Source organism: Zootermopsis nevadensis, unplaced genomic scaffold (genome assembly GCF_977971745.1).
Source record: "Zootermopsis nevadensis isolate Lab colony 2312 unplaced genomic scaffold, Znev_1.0 Znev_ptg000002l, whole genome shotgun sequence".
In the NCBI taxonomy this organism is placed as follows: Eukaryota; Metazoa; Arthropoda; class Insecta; order Blattodea; family Termopsidae; genus Zootermopsis; species Zootermopsis nevadensis.
Genome location: NW_028259134.1, coordinates 13,119,399 through 13,134,996, shown reverse-complemented (window position 1 = coordinate 13,134,996; position 15,598 = coordinate 13,119,399). Strand labels below are relative to the sequence as shown.

General features: G+C 36.0%; 1 protein-coding gene and 1 long non-coding RNA gene across 2 annotated transcripts in view; one reads left to right on the top strand and one right to left on the bottom strand.

Annotated features, from left to right (window-relative positions):
• Optix (optix) overlaps positions 1-6,850 on the top strand; it is a 107,699-nt gene extending 100,849 nt beyond the window's left edge. The window contains exon 2 of the mRNA XM_022069037.2: positions 101-6,850. Within this exon, the coding sequence (XP_021924729.2) occupies positions 101-320 (220 nt within the window). The 3' untranslated portion in view covers positions 321-6,850. The remainder of the gene's footprint in view (positions 1-100) is intronic.
• The window catches only part of LOC110832187 (uncharacterized), a 240,552-nt gene that overhangs the window by 58,345 nt on the left and 166,609 nt on the right, over positions 1-15,598 (bottom strand). The gene's annotated exons all lie outside the window — the stretch shown is intronic.

Below are 15,598 nucleotides of genomic sequence, written 5' to 3'. Positions count from 1 at the left end.
TTTTTCTCGAAAAGAAGCATGAGGCTATGGAATTCTTTACACGTCTTGGCTGTTTGCGTTTCTTCCTCTGAGTGGTGATTCGCACTGATGTTGGTTTCAGGATGCAGCAGCAGCAGCAGTTGGCAGCGCAGTTATCGCATCACCACGGATCACCGCGGAGATCCGCCGAGCCTCCCCACAGCCCCGCAGCGGCCAGCACTACGTCAGATTCGAGTATCAGCCTCGGGGCACACTCGCCCCCCATCTCCACATCGCACACACAACCCCACACTTTGCCCCTAGCGCTTCACCGCCCTTTCTCACCCCCCAGGCTCACGTGATATCGGCCCCCACACCCGCCCCCCGGATGTTGGTGACAGTAGAAGTTTGACCTCCAGTTCACCTTTCTGTCTGGTCACCTAGAGCGGGTGTTTTCAAGTGACACAAGACACTTACCTGTGTTTATTGAACTGTAATTGTGCTTTGTGGAGTAACAATTATTTTGTAAGATTTGAGGTTCTCACAGCGGTGAGTATGAAGATTTCTGTCTTCTGGGTTGTTGCGCTGTGTAGTCTGGTCGATGTTTACCAACGTTTCAGAGGTCATACTGCCTCCGTCATGAGGATCATCGCCCTGATGACGGAGGCAATATGACCTCTGAAATGTTGGTTAACATCTACCAGACTACACAGCGCAAGAACCCAGATGACAGAAATCTTCAACAATTATTTTATTTTATACAACGCTGAGTTAAGAGTGAAATGTATGTAATGAATGTGTGATAACTGAAGAATAATTCAGGTAAAATGTAAATAGAAAATGTTTAAGGGGGAGCAGTACCATATGCTAATATAGACAAATTACACTGTGCTATGTATATAAGTCCGATTCATCATAAAACGAAGGGCAACCTAAATAACTAAGTATTTTGTTGCAGGAAGCCCGTCAGATTTAAATTCTGTAACGACATATAATTCTGGACTGACTGAATGGCTGCCCGGGAGGGAGGGGCATGTGGAATTATTCTAAATTTAAACTTCTCCACCAACAAGTAACTTTATTAATTTTTAATTAGTAAATCTGCGAGGAAGATATATTCGTAATATTCACTCTATCTCCCGCATAAAACTCATACGAGAGATACGAATTAATTCTTTATTAATACGTAAATTAATCATTCAATTCGTGGATTTATTGCGCGTTAATAATTGATGAAGAAAAACATTTTTAATAAAACGGGAATCGAAGTTTTAAATCTGCTCTTTCTGTTTCCTCTTGATCCAATAAACACAAACTTAAATTAAAGTTAACGACGTCATCTCTATATATTTATTAAAGACTTTATTAATGTAATCCATTTACATTCAGAGACTTCTTAACAGAGAATTTGTCACAGAGACACAGAGACAAAGGTAAAACAACAAAAAGAACTGAATGACAATGCCCATTAACTTCGTTTGCAAAATTAATTTAGTAGCAGAAATAAAATATCCACAGAAACGTTCCTTGCTGAAACACTACTTAACATATATATGTTCCAAAATGACACATTTGTATCATATTTTGGTCGGGATGGAGTTTTGTTTCTATAAAAACTTTATGAAATTATAGGGGCATTTGTTTAAAGAATGTGAAATATTTGGAACTAAAACGAGTCGAAGTGGTAAGAAGATGCAGAAAATGTATAGTTATGAAGTCAGTACTTGCGCTGGATGTATCTGTCTGACGACAGGGTCCATTAATGTATACTTGAGAACATAGTAATGAAAAAATTCTGTGTTTCTTATCAGTTGAGTGAAATCTGCCTGCTTGAGCTAATTATGTAGAACCGGAATGATGTTTAGGCTAATTCAGATCACGGACCGAATACAGAATCATAGCATAAAATATTACATAAACAGTTTGTATATTCACGAACTATTCTCACTTTTCAATATGGCGGAAATGCCACGGAAATAGACGCCTATTTAAAAGTGAAAGAACTGACTGAATGATTACAGATAAATCAAAATATGGTACACTAATTTTAGCTTTGCTTAATATTTACAAATTTTGCTACCTTATCTTTTAGAAGACCTGTATGTTCGATTAAAATAAGTTACATTAGGTTCCTTACCAAATAAGAATTTAAAATCTAAACGATCCCAAAGGATAATGCCTCGCTCATTCTCTATCAATTACAGTGCTAAGAAGCAAGTAAACATAGTGACAGTATTACGTACTGCGAAGTATTATATAGGACAATATTTTGTACACATTTATAACAAGCCGCCATTAAGATTCCTCAGATATTATTCTTATTATAAGCATGTATTCTCATTCCGTTTCGTAACTGTTAATTATCGGTTCCTTCAGTTTAGAAATAAAGACAAAATTGCAATCATTAGGAAATATAAGTTATGACTATAAGAAGTTCAAGAACTGTAATTGGCTATTAAATAACGAAACGCGATAATTGCTAAATACGAATTTATAATGGCGATCTGTTCGAACTGTATTGTATGTCAGGGGTTTAAGATAAAAAAATATCTAAGGTATAAAATTTTATTCGCTGTTTTGCGCATTGTTTCTGTGACAAGATTTTCTGAATAAGATACTTCAAATATTGATAAGTGTCATTAATAACACTAATAATTTATATTACGTATCTGCCTATGTATAAGACGTACTTCCGGTTAAAAGTGGGCCACGATATCATACGTCTTTTACACGTATGTCAACAAGCTGTGCATAAATCCTCACCCCTGAACTTCTTCAGGGCATGATGGTTTGAGGACAGGGATATAATTCTTTTTGCTTGAACAAATATCTTTACTATAATTAATACGTATTGATATTCTGAGATATGCGCGTATGATTTCCTTCAGGCCTGGGCCTAACTGGTTTGTTCTGATAAATACGAGCATATATAAAATACTATATATTTACCTAGACTCTTTTGATAAATATTTTCTTCCGATACCATGGTGCGTCTAATACATTAGCAAATACAGTAGTAGAACAGAACTCCCCATTTACAACACAAAATTGAATGGCTTACAATAATATTAATATAATTTAAGATATATAAAAATTGGGTAAATAGCCAAGTTTATATAACGGCAAATAAAACAAGAAAGGAAATGACCTGTAGAATATTTTGAGACTGGAATATTATGATCATTATAAAGTGGGGAAAATTTTGTAAATGGTTTCTTTCTCCGTCGGTAATAGGTAACCCCCCCCCCCCCGTTTTCCGAAGCATAACACTATCACCACGAGTAACCATTTAAAAACCAGTGGTAACCACATATACCACCTGATTTAACAGTCAACTCTGCTTTTTGCCAACGGAATATATTTGTCGGTTCTATGTGATTATCAGAGTAAACAGCATTATCCAACTGAAAATTGGAACAGAGAAGCGCTGTGTTTTCTTTGCAGTACGATCTGAATTTCTAAATATTATTCAGATGACTTTAGGAACAAAAGGGATAAACATTATTGTTACTTGTTACCTCTAAAGAAATGCACCACATTTATAACTATATTTGCAGCACTGGTAAAATTTTTAAAAGCTGTGGGTTGATAAAATTTATAAAATTCCTTTATGTATGTTCACAAAAACTCTGTACCATTTCAGACATATCCTAGAGGAGTATTTATTCTTCTTCTCTGTGTATGAGTACGGATTTATTCCCTTAATTCCTGTAGTGATTTAACAAGAGAGTTTTTAAAATACAGGAATCATAGAATCAATTTAACATTACTTTAATCACTAATTTATTTTTGATAAAGGAGTAGGAGAATAAAATTTAAAATTATGTCCTACGACACAATTTCGTTAGTACTGTCACTACCATTTTCATACAAGTGTGTACTGCATGCTATGTATATTTGAATTTTGTTTCACTGATAATTTACGGAAGCTATATTGTGATTTTTTCTGAGTGAAGTGTATACAATAATTTACATTTGTGATGCTAAAAGGTTGGACATAACGCCTCATGCGAGATTGTGTAAGTGAGAGATTAAGACACTGTAACACTTCATTTTAATTAAGCAACCAGTTTCTGATAGAACATCATGTTTATTTCACCCGCAAGGAACACCTTGTCATTTTAGCTGTGCATAAAAATGATGGTGAGGTTTAAGGGCATTAAAATTTAGATTAAATAATAGAATAATATTAAGTTAATGCATAATTATGCTAAAGCATTTTAAATTAGGTATATGTTTAGTACATGTTACAGATTTAATACTATATTTTTAAACATTCCTTCATTATACGGAAACTAGTGCCTGAAAGTCTTTATTGTTTCAAGTCCTTCGAAATATAAACTGGAATTAATATTCTTTGTAAATTTTTACAATATTTTCAATGAACGGACAGTGAACTATTTAATTCACATGGATTTAATAATGTTAGACTGAACTGAGGTATTCGTACCTGAATGCAGTCTGGTGAGGTTTAAATTGTTATTGGAAAGATGAAGAGTTATAAATTGCCAAATGCTATTTAAATTAAAGCGGAAGACTTAAGTTGAAATAAGAATTACGTTATGAGATCTATAAACGTATTAATTCTACTTTGATAACAAAAACCTTTCTGCGGAAAGGTCCATCTAGTGTTGTATTTATTCATAAAAAATGGCGGAAAACTAACCAAAGAATACTACCCTTGTCGACTTCAACTAGAATTTTTATGCAATATTATTTTTTAAAACAAGCTTTTTAAGCAAATGAAATTATTAGGTACGGTATCAGAAGTGAGTACTCCGACGTTATGGATCAAGAAGTCAGAGATGGGAGAAGAGAATGGAAGTAAAATGGGGCTGTAGTTCGACAACTTACTATAGAGCAACGTTCTCTTTAAACATGACAGAGTAATCACAATACGTAACTCGAAAACCAAAATAAAGTCAGCACAAGTACACTAACCATTTTAGGATGCAGCTTCTATTCAGAATGCATTAAAACACAAGGAAATGCTTTGTCGTAATTACTTTTAAACTTGGCATTAGAATTTGTAATTAGATGAATCCAAGAAGATCAGGACATCAGTTTCTGCACAATGATGGGCAAAAAAAAACCCATCAAAAACACTATTGGATCCTATAAGATTTGAAGCTTTCACGGCGACTGAAAGCAATAAATCGTCATACGAACAACTCACTAAGGAGACCCATACGTTTATGGGAGGGTCATTTTAAAAGAAATTTTGAAGGCGCAGGGTGTGAAGATGTGAATTAGAATCATCTGGCTCAAGGCAGAGTCTATTGTGGTAGACTTATGAATGCTGTACCTAACCTTCGATCTATGAAAGACGGAGAGTTTTTGTTAGCTGAACAACTGTTGCTTCTCTAATGGAAATACTTCATGGGGTTAGTTCATAAATAGATTCTGTGAGTAAAATTTATGAAATATAAAAAAGCTGTCAAAATTAAGTAATCAAATGAATAATGAAGAAATTATTATTTTTCTCTCTCAAATATTATATATTTTACGTTATATTAAAAAGAAGACTTTGATTGGTATCATACAGCGTACCGGTAACATATAAAATTAATAAAATATTCTCACAAACTTTAACTTAATTATATTGAAAATTCATTTAACATCACTTCAAAACAGTAACTCACTAATTCTATGAGTGTATTTTTACTACAGTGTCACATATTATGCTATAAAAATAATGTAGAAATTACTAATGTTGCATTTTGTACTGCTCTGAAACGTATGAATGAAACTGGTTATTTTAATCAGAGTGAAGTGTTATATCTGAAGCCAATTTATAAGACAAAGACTTCTAACAGTTGAAGGACAGGAGTGACTAACAAGAAAATCAACATGGCGCTCTAATGTGTAGTTGAAGAGTTTCCTAATAGTTTACGTAATATTTGCATTCGTAATCTGAAAGAAATTGCTGCGTGTGGTATTGACTATGTATGTATCATATATACATAACACTATTATTATAAATATTATTATTATATTGTAGATATTGTGTAAAATTCTCCCTTGTCGACTGTAAATATTATAGAGATTCATTAATATTCACTTATCACATACAGACTGTTATTTTGTTTACATTTCTACTCATTCTTGCCACTTCTAATGATAAAAACGTAACATACTTACCGTCAGGCTATGCGCTGCTTTTTAAATGAGTAGGGAAGCAACAGTTTGCAAAAGACGGATCAAGGCGAACAGTGTCATGTTTATAATCCGCTAAGGCCTAAGTAATCAGAAAAAAGTAAATCATTTTATTCTGAAAAATAACAGTGTCCATGTAACACTACGTATTTTCAGTGTATTAGGATATACTTCCCTGACATCTAGCGCATTCTTGTGGCATAAATGAGCAGAAAATATTTTTAAAAACACCGAAATCTTCAAGTTTTATTTATCCAGTGCGTGATTCAAACCCCGATAATATAATGTGAATAGAAACAAAATAGGCCTATGTCGTATCCTGACACATATAATTTCAAATTTATATTTCTAAAGTAAATAATACAGCTGTTATAGATGGCACTGCGATCTAATTTTATTACGGCGGCTCGCGAAAATTTTTTCGTGTGTTTCGGAGGAATGTATCACTTCCATCTTCAGCATACAAATAAAGTTGGACGCGACACATTCTCCAGAAACGTTAGTAACCACCTACAAGTCTAGACGACGTCACAACTCAAAAGACCACAAATGTTACAGGTTAGATTACATTCTCCCACGTTATACAGTTTTAACTACGTCCATTTAAAAAAGGAAAATTATGTACAATCTGAAATTTTTATGTAAGAAATTCTAAATAATTCTATACAAATAAACGACCTAGTAATAAACAAGCTTAATACAATTAGCAAATCTCTCTAAGTTTAAAGTAATTTTACAACATTAATTTTAATATTAATATTCATTGTCTATGCATTATTATTTATCCAGAATTTAAAATATTTTCACCATCAAATACAACTTGCTTATTATATATAACTTACGAGAAGTTATAATATTATGATATAATAAACAATGCTGTGTACAGGAATGTTTTGAGTGTAACGTTCAGTGCTGTAAAGATGATCTCTACGTAGAAAACTAGTCACGATTTTCAAGAATTTTTTTTTTATAAAAACGAAGCTCACGAAATAAAGTCCAAATGTGTCTACGCGATTAACCCCAAAAACACGTCAAAATAAAACTTTGTATGGGACATCTAAAGGAATAATTTTATTACTATGCAAAATCACTGCTTTTGCTACATCATAATTACCACCAACTTCTCCTCGTTGCAGATATTGCTTTCGTTCTAGCAAAAAACTCTAGATATATCCTACTCGCTATAATGACTTTATACTCTGAAGATGGCTGTCTTCTGGGTTGTTGTACCGTGTAGTCTGTTAGAAGTACTAATCGGCATGATTATGGGTGACAAGGCACCTCTGAAACGTCGGTAAACATCTACCAGACTACACGACACATCTCAGAAGAAAACCTGAAATCCGGCTTCATATATTATCTGCATCATTTCTAGAAGTTGTAGAAACAAATTATCTTATCAACAATTTTCATAAATAAAATATTAATTACAAGCATTTATGTGTACATGTAACAATTACATGTAATAAAATGGAGTACTGTCTAGCCCCTATTAAAAGAAGTATTTCATAAACGTTCTCAAATTTATAGGTTCCCACTTTAAGAAATACACCTCATATTCAATTCTAAGTCCTTCACTTAAATTTCAAGGATCTGCCGATATTTATCGTTATGTAAAATGTATCTTGCACTCAAATAACTGATATCAACTTTTTTGTATTAGTCTTTATAGAGTGAGCGAAACTACTGTCCTTGCCTCAGGAACGAAATCCACACAGGGCTACCAGAATACATTTTACAATATTGTAAAGAAAAACTAAAACGACGCACCGCTTCGTACAACGCGTAATGTTTATTTAGAATGTAGGCTAACGTTTAAATGAAAACTTTCATCGGTCTATTTAATTAAGTGGGAAATAGGAGCGTCGTGACACGCAGAACCATCGCCTGCTCCCACAGCCTTCTCGTTGATGACTCCCTTTTTTGTGGCGTCCCAAACATCTGCTTACAAGCTAGAAGTAAGATGGACGCTAACAAAAACGTGAAGTATGATAAAGAACATGGGATAAATAATAAAGGGCAGATGAATTCTAGTAACAGTCCACACCTTGTTAAGTTCGTCCAGGCTATAAGTTAACTTCGTTACTGTCAGCTCGCACCGTTCTAAATAGTCCAGACCTAAAAAGAATATCATATTATAAACACAATAACCACTTGATAAAAAACGTATACTCTTTGGAGTACACTGACATTAAAAAGGTGTTCTTTACGCTACACGACTTAGGTCGTTGCTGTACTGTTATCCGAAGCTGTTTGCCCCGTAAGTCATTCTTGCACGAATGTGACCCTAGACTTGTATGTAACAAAGTGTTCCAACGATGGTCTTTCTTACAACTGTTGCATAATAATGCCTTTCCTTGTAGAAGAAACGCGACATACAGACATGGAGGGGCTCACGCCACAGAAAGAGAAGGGCTAAAGACAAAGAATGAAAGAAAGAAATGAAAAAAGGAAGGAAAGTTATGACTTGAAATGTGTAAAGTTCATAATGAGCGATAATTTATGTCTTTTTATTTGAGACTCAAAAACACAGGTATGTTGTGCATGAACTATGCAAAATTATTTTCATCTATGTTATTACTAAATTCTGCCTGAAAGTAAAAAAAAAGCAGGTCCCTTCTGTTTCCGGTGTATGCAGATTGTACTCCGTGTTGTAATCCTAACCACATATAAGTAGTCCACAAATTCTGGCAATGCGTTAGAAATTCGTAGTACGTAATTTTGTTATCATTTTATTGCAAAGTACGAGCTCGTTCTATTGTTCTGAGTCCCCTGTTTACCGCACTATTGTAGCCTATAACATATATGTTTCTTTTTTTGACGGTAAACAACATTAATTCAGCTGTGAGCTGCATGCACTTCTGCTGCTTGTCGCATCAAAATTTGTCAAAACTCCACAACCCATTTGCTCATCAGACTGAAGTACATGCCCTTTCTCATTGTGCATGCTTTTAGTTACAACATGGCAACAGACCTCATCAATCAAAATCACGCATGGATATAATTATCTCGCGTACAATTTATCACTTGGGCCTTGACTACTACAAAACTCTCTCTGTCACACAAGAGTCTACCTGTTAAAGAGTGAATTCTACGTGGGCTCAAATGACAGATGTAATTTCAATCTCTACCGTGCTTAAAGAACAAATCTACTGCAGTGTGGTTTTATACATTTAAATGGCGATTCAATCATGATCAATGGTAATTCATTACTATTCACGTTTTATTACAATAAATGTGAAAAATAGTTTAACAATTCATTGTGACATAGGATCAATATTATCATCACGAAATAGAATATAATTTCGCAAATACTTGCTTATTATGTGGGTGTGACTATGACGTAACGAATTACAATTCGATTCCGATTAGTTCACGACTGTTAGCAGCGACACTGGTCCGGACTTTGTGAATAAATAAATAAATGCATCATAATACCAATATCCCTTATGTAAATAATATTATGCACAAGACTTCAGAAATTGTTCATAACCCGCTAAGTTATATACTATTCCCTGATTGATATATACCTTATATGTTCCGAAACGAAAACATTTCTTGACATCTCTGGTGTGATAGCAGACGAACATCATATTAAGATTAAGAATTTACATTCTGAAAAAAAGGCAATATATAATGAATATGAAAAGTATTAATGCAGGAACAGGAAACAGTTAACAAATAGCACGACACACAAATGAAATGACAAGCCCCCTGTTATTAGGCCTAACACATTCCGTGAACTATTAATAAATATGAATAAACACTCACTTTAATTTAAAATTTCATGACGCACTTTTATCTCTGCATCCCTTAAAACTAGTTTTGATAGTAGTATACGAACTAAGTCTTCATTACAAACAACAACATAGGCTATAACTCCTCATGTTCTAAGCTGCTTGACAAATGCAGCTGACAATATTTCGTTACGTAAGCCAGGAAATCACATTCATCGTCCACTCTAAATGAACATCTCTCTCCGGATATAAAATATTCTCAATGATGTCTGTTGTGATTTTCCTCCATCCTTCCAACATAAATGTTGGAATCGCACCTTAAAATAGAAATTCTCCCATTAACTTCCTGCTTAAATCACCGTTTGCAATATTCCTACAATTGGAGTTGTGCAATCATTACAGTTGTAAATGGTTTATTAAATAATAAGACCAGTTTGGAATGCACCCAGATTTATAAGTTTGTGGACATCATAATAACCTATAAAGGAGTAAGATAAATAAACCCATGTAAATGAATCAAATAGGGGCCACGTCTGTCAGAATGTTTGAAGGGTAACAAAAAATTGTTTATTTGATTGTGTACGCCATCTTGTTTGTCATGATACCCCCAATTGGCAGACGTTGCCTGGGGCGACGCGACGGGGCAAACAATGTGTTGGGGTTGAAAATCAGCGAGGGGCGGAACCACAGCGCCGGCCAATCAGGAATGCAACAACCCCTGTCATGAAATAGGTACTCAATAGAGTACGGATTATGACAGGCGACAGGAACCAATTCATTCGGTCATTCCTCTTATTCCAATACAGCGTAAATTTGACCCTCAAATTTTAAGATATAAATAACCAAAAATACCATCGAGCGCTATACTTTTGCAGTATTACCTGTGGCATAGAAATTTAACCATTTAGAGGCCAATGGTATCTACATGTACAATCTGCTTCAACAATAACTAACCCTCCACTCTGTACTTGTGGGGTTGTTTTTATAACAGAAAACAGGGATTATTTCCTTAGACAGTATTAACAAATTGATTATGCAATGCGTAAGAGATGTATGTTTCTTGCGGTACGGATTGGATTCTTGAATAATATTTACACGAGCTTTGGTTTCAAAGAGTTAAAATAAATCGCGACTTTGAAGAGTTATCTCCGAGTATGAAGAACAATGTTTATCAGCCTCGCAGCAAATGTGTAGAATATCATGTATTGAAACAGAAAGCCATGACCGATGGTAGCATTAGAGTCAGAGGACTTGGCCTCATCCATTATGATTAATACAGCCCTACATAACATTTAAAATATCGGTTATGTGAAACATATTTTTGGCCTACTAGGCATTGTTTAACCTAAGTAAATTTCCTGGTTGTGGGGGAGGAGTGGACTCAGTTTCGCATGCTATATACAGAGAGACAAACAGCGAGATAGTGGCTATATAAACGCAATGGTTGGCATTCCTTCCTGTTCGGGAGGTCCCGGGTTAATTTCTCGTTCCGGAGGCCGGGTATCCCAGCTGAAGATTTTTCGTCATTTCTCCCAAGCCCCTGCAAGCGAGATCTGTAATATTATCTTCAAATAGCCGATGATCACTTCACTCCACAATCTTACCGATTCATCATTCACACTCATCCTCCTGTTCGACATTATATAACTTACTCACTTGGAAAGGCGTCATTAAATATGCTATAAAAGAACATTATACATATGTACACACTTATGTACACGCATACTTACACTGAACACATACATACACACGAAAGGTTACGTTATACAGATTTTTCTCTGAAAAGAAACAATGAAAGGTTTGTGTTTTGCTTTCAGTATAAATCAATCCAGTTCCTCTGTTTGGTGTACACCCTTGACAAGCACTGGCAGTTCCTCCATCACAGTCATCATTATCAAGGCAGAAGGACACGCCAAAGAAACTGTGACAGTCATCCTCCTAATAGACGGTCACGTCAAAACTGCAGGCATTACACTGACACAGCTTAAGCCTCACCTATAGCAGATGCTTTTTACCGGTATTAAGGAGAGGGACTTTTTGTTATCTTGGACACCATCAGCATACGAACATTTGCTAAATTCCATTCAGGATAAGACGAGGGTTCTCTCCCTTGCACTGCGTATCTCATCCATCCGACCGGTGGAAAATATGTGGGAAGTTAGTTCTTATAAAGGCACAAGTTCGACTAAAAAGAAATAAAATGTAAATAATAACATTTTTAAAACTGGAAAGAAAGTCATTAGGCCTATGTATAAATCACTTAGCAGTTGCTGAGAAACCAGAATAATTGCCCTCTACTGAGATTCAAATCTTGCATCTCAGATTACCAAATTCACGCTTGCTTTACCCTATAATTCCAATCTACGAGATTCTTGTTTCGTTTTACCCTCTACATTTCTCAGTAGAGTGAACAGATAATATCGGTCTAATAAGAAGATAGGCTAATTATGGTCTATATTTATTCTCAGGTCACAAGGGAGTGAAATCATCTGTAGCTACCATAAGAAGATAGGAGGTTTCTCAAATGCAATTCTTGTGATGACAAAACTTATAAGAATCCATATTGTAATATTCCTAAAACTGTCCATCAATTCGATAATTTTACCAAAAAATAGTACAAGCCACTCGGCCCTTGAAACAAAAGTAGGGTAAAGTTATTCCTCTGTCAACTCACCATGATATTTTACAGCGCAGGTAAGATTCCACATGTATCTATAATTTAGCATTATATTAATTTGAATAGTCTGGCTAACGCTTCGGCCGTTCTATCCCTCAAAAGAAAAATCCCTTCTTAACTACTGACCACAACGGTGAGTCCGTAACCTACGTGGTGTCAAAGAGAAATATCCCTGCCAGGAATCGAAACACGATTATCCCACTTGTAACCAGTTCCTTTAAAAGTAAAGTAAAGTTTGTCCCACTATACGCCATGTAGGCGTTTGGGGGGAGTGGAGGTATAGCTCCTCTCTTCCTTGACCCCGGCACTAGATGGGGGTGTGTGGTCAGCATCACGCCCCGGCCGGCTTTACCCCCGGGAAAGGACCCCGGTACCCATTGTAGAGGAGGCTGGGTGGGCCCCAGAGCCGGTCTGGACGCAGAGGCTAGAGGAAAAATCCTCTGCCCCCGTCGGGGATCGAACCCCGGCCGTCCAGCCCGTCACTATACTGTATGAGCTATCCCGGCTCATAACCAGTCCCTTTACTGTTTGTATTAACTGGGCTTAGGATCTGATGTTACAAAATCCGTGAATACATGTAACAAACTTGTGTGACTTGGTGTTTGTGCCTACGTCTATGCAAGAAAGATTAATGGTTGCTAATGGCAACCATTCAGGCAGAATGTCACGAGCCCCGCGTCTGATAAACTTCACCACTTCTATATACAATCTGTTATGAACTTCGAACGCCGTTTAAAGGTTCCACGCGTATAATGGAGAATGTTTTCTAGGATCATTCATTAATGCAAGGACCTCGCGCGACCACAAACACTTGAAAGGTGTTTTTAGAAGATTTTCAGAGTGAGGAGACATTTTAGTGGGGCGATGAAGTGAATAATAGAAAGAGGAAGAAAAGACGGAAGGAAAGAGGGGGATAGAACAGTTGAATTGTGAAGCGACCATCTGGAAGACCAACTAGATTTTCCTTGCTTCAGTGCACCAAGCGATTATAGGGTCTACACACAGGAAGAAGCAAGGCCTTGTTACCCCATCCGCATGCAACCATATTAGTGTTGGAGATAATTTCTTATTGATATGCGTGTAAAATATTCCTTTTGTAGGTGGTTAACTTGTTTCAACAGCGAAGTTTTTATAACACGGAATTTTCTCTTTGCCTCAACGTCTGGCGCCCTCCTAGCCAATGGGTATCGAGAACTGCGGTCCTTTTCGCGGAATAATGCGGTCGGGGCGTGAAGCCAACCCCTCACCTCAATCTAGTGACGAGGTTAAGAATGAGTGATACTGTATCTCCACCCCCTCCCACAGGCGTGGATGGCGTGGTTCTTAGTTCGGCACCAGGGACCTCTTTATTTGTCACCTTTATATTGGAGGCCCTTGCTTGTTTATATTATTTACTAATAAACTTCCCGTAAAGAATGACGGGAAGTTCCGAAGCAGTAAACATACATATTCATAAATATCCCTTATGGCCCAAAATTCCTCAGCATCATTACCACGGCAACGGTTATAACACAGCGGACACTAACAAACATGGTCCCACAATGCCTAAAATCCCTTAAAAGCAAACGAACACCATCCATCCAAATCACCTAAGTAACCAAAACTTTGCTATTATATCACGCTATTTATGACAGAACTTCTAAACTTAGCAATCATGAGATGAAAATCTAGAGGCAGTGACGGACAGAACGCGTCAGAGATTTTAAGCGATTCTGCTTTCCCTAAAATTGTTATTTGTTCATGTAACTGCACTTCCTCCTTTTTGTGTCGACTTGTGTGGAAGGTTGAGATTTAGGAGTGACGATGAACTGAAAGTTGCGATGTCAAAATGTGGGTTTTGTTGTTACTGCGTTGTCAAGCGAAATCCGATCTGCAGTCGGACATGAACCTTCATCACAGCTCTGTCAGTGAGCAGACACAGCGTAAAACACACATCTATTCGTAAACAGGGACAAGAGCGTATTTCCGAAGTTTCAAGGCTTTTGACTGTTTACTTCCCAGTCTATTATAACCAAGAACGAGGAAAGTTATGGAAACTGATCCTCTGGATATTTGGCAATCAGAAATGTTTTGCTGCTTTCTGTTTCTGTGATTATTATTCTTACATTCAGTGCAGCTGAAGCCAGATCAACATTTTATCCTTGGTCTGATATGACTGAGGAAAGCAACGAAGCCAATTAATAGCTTTTCTCCGTTTCTTAGATGTGATTGTGCCAGGGATTATCCACTTTAAAAACAATTGCTCTTAAAATGTCAACGACGAAAACATTGGCGCTCTTTGAGATTTTAGGAAATGTGTTTAATGAGAGAAATACAATTATAAACAGATGAAAGAAAACCCGTCCATCACAACACAAATAAATTTATATGAGAAATGCGTTACGTTCTTGCGATATTCAATACTGAGGAAAGTTGCTGGACTAATAAATAGCTTAATTGGTATAGGAAGCTGAGCAATTATATTCTTCTATTGTGCGTACACCTTGTAATAGGCCTTAATGATTTTCTTCTTGTGGAGTACAAGCAACATTGATATTCATTATCAGTTTCCTGTACATTAAAACAGCCTTAGATGATTATTTAATAGACCAATTAATTTTGACCATTGTTTTCACAAAATGGCTTTTTTAGATTGCAATAACATAATAGATCTATTTGGTTCTTACAGAGTTTGAATTGTTCCACATTTTTAAAATAAAATATTCATCATAACTACTTTCTCTCCAGACTAATAAAGGCAGATACGTTCTTAATTTTATGTACTCTGTAATCATACAGAACAGAACAGACGAGATGTTACATTCGATCTTACATTCGCACCATTGTTTGACAAAGAATTCTGCAGTTGTAGTAAAGATTTTATTATCTGTAAGCGACCACTCCTCTTTAGTGAAAACCAGGGAAGATTGTTATAAATATTAAAATCACAATAATTTATACAGCCAAAACAATATCCTTACAGTCTGTCAGTGGTCCTGAAATAGGCATATTAACCCTGTTTGTGCCACAAAGAAAATAAGGCGCCTAACTAGAAAAGGAATATACTTTTATAATTAAAGATTTTCATAAA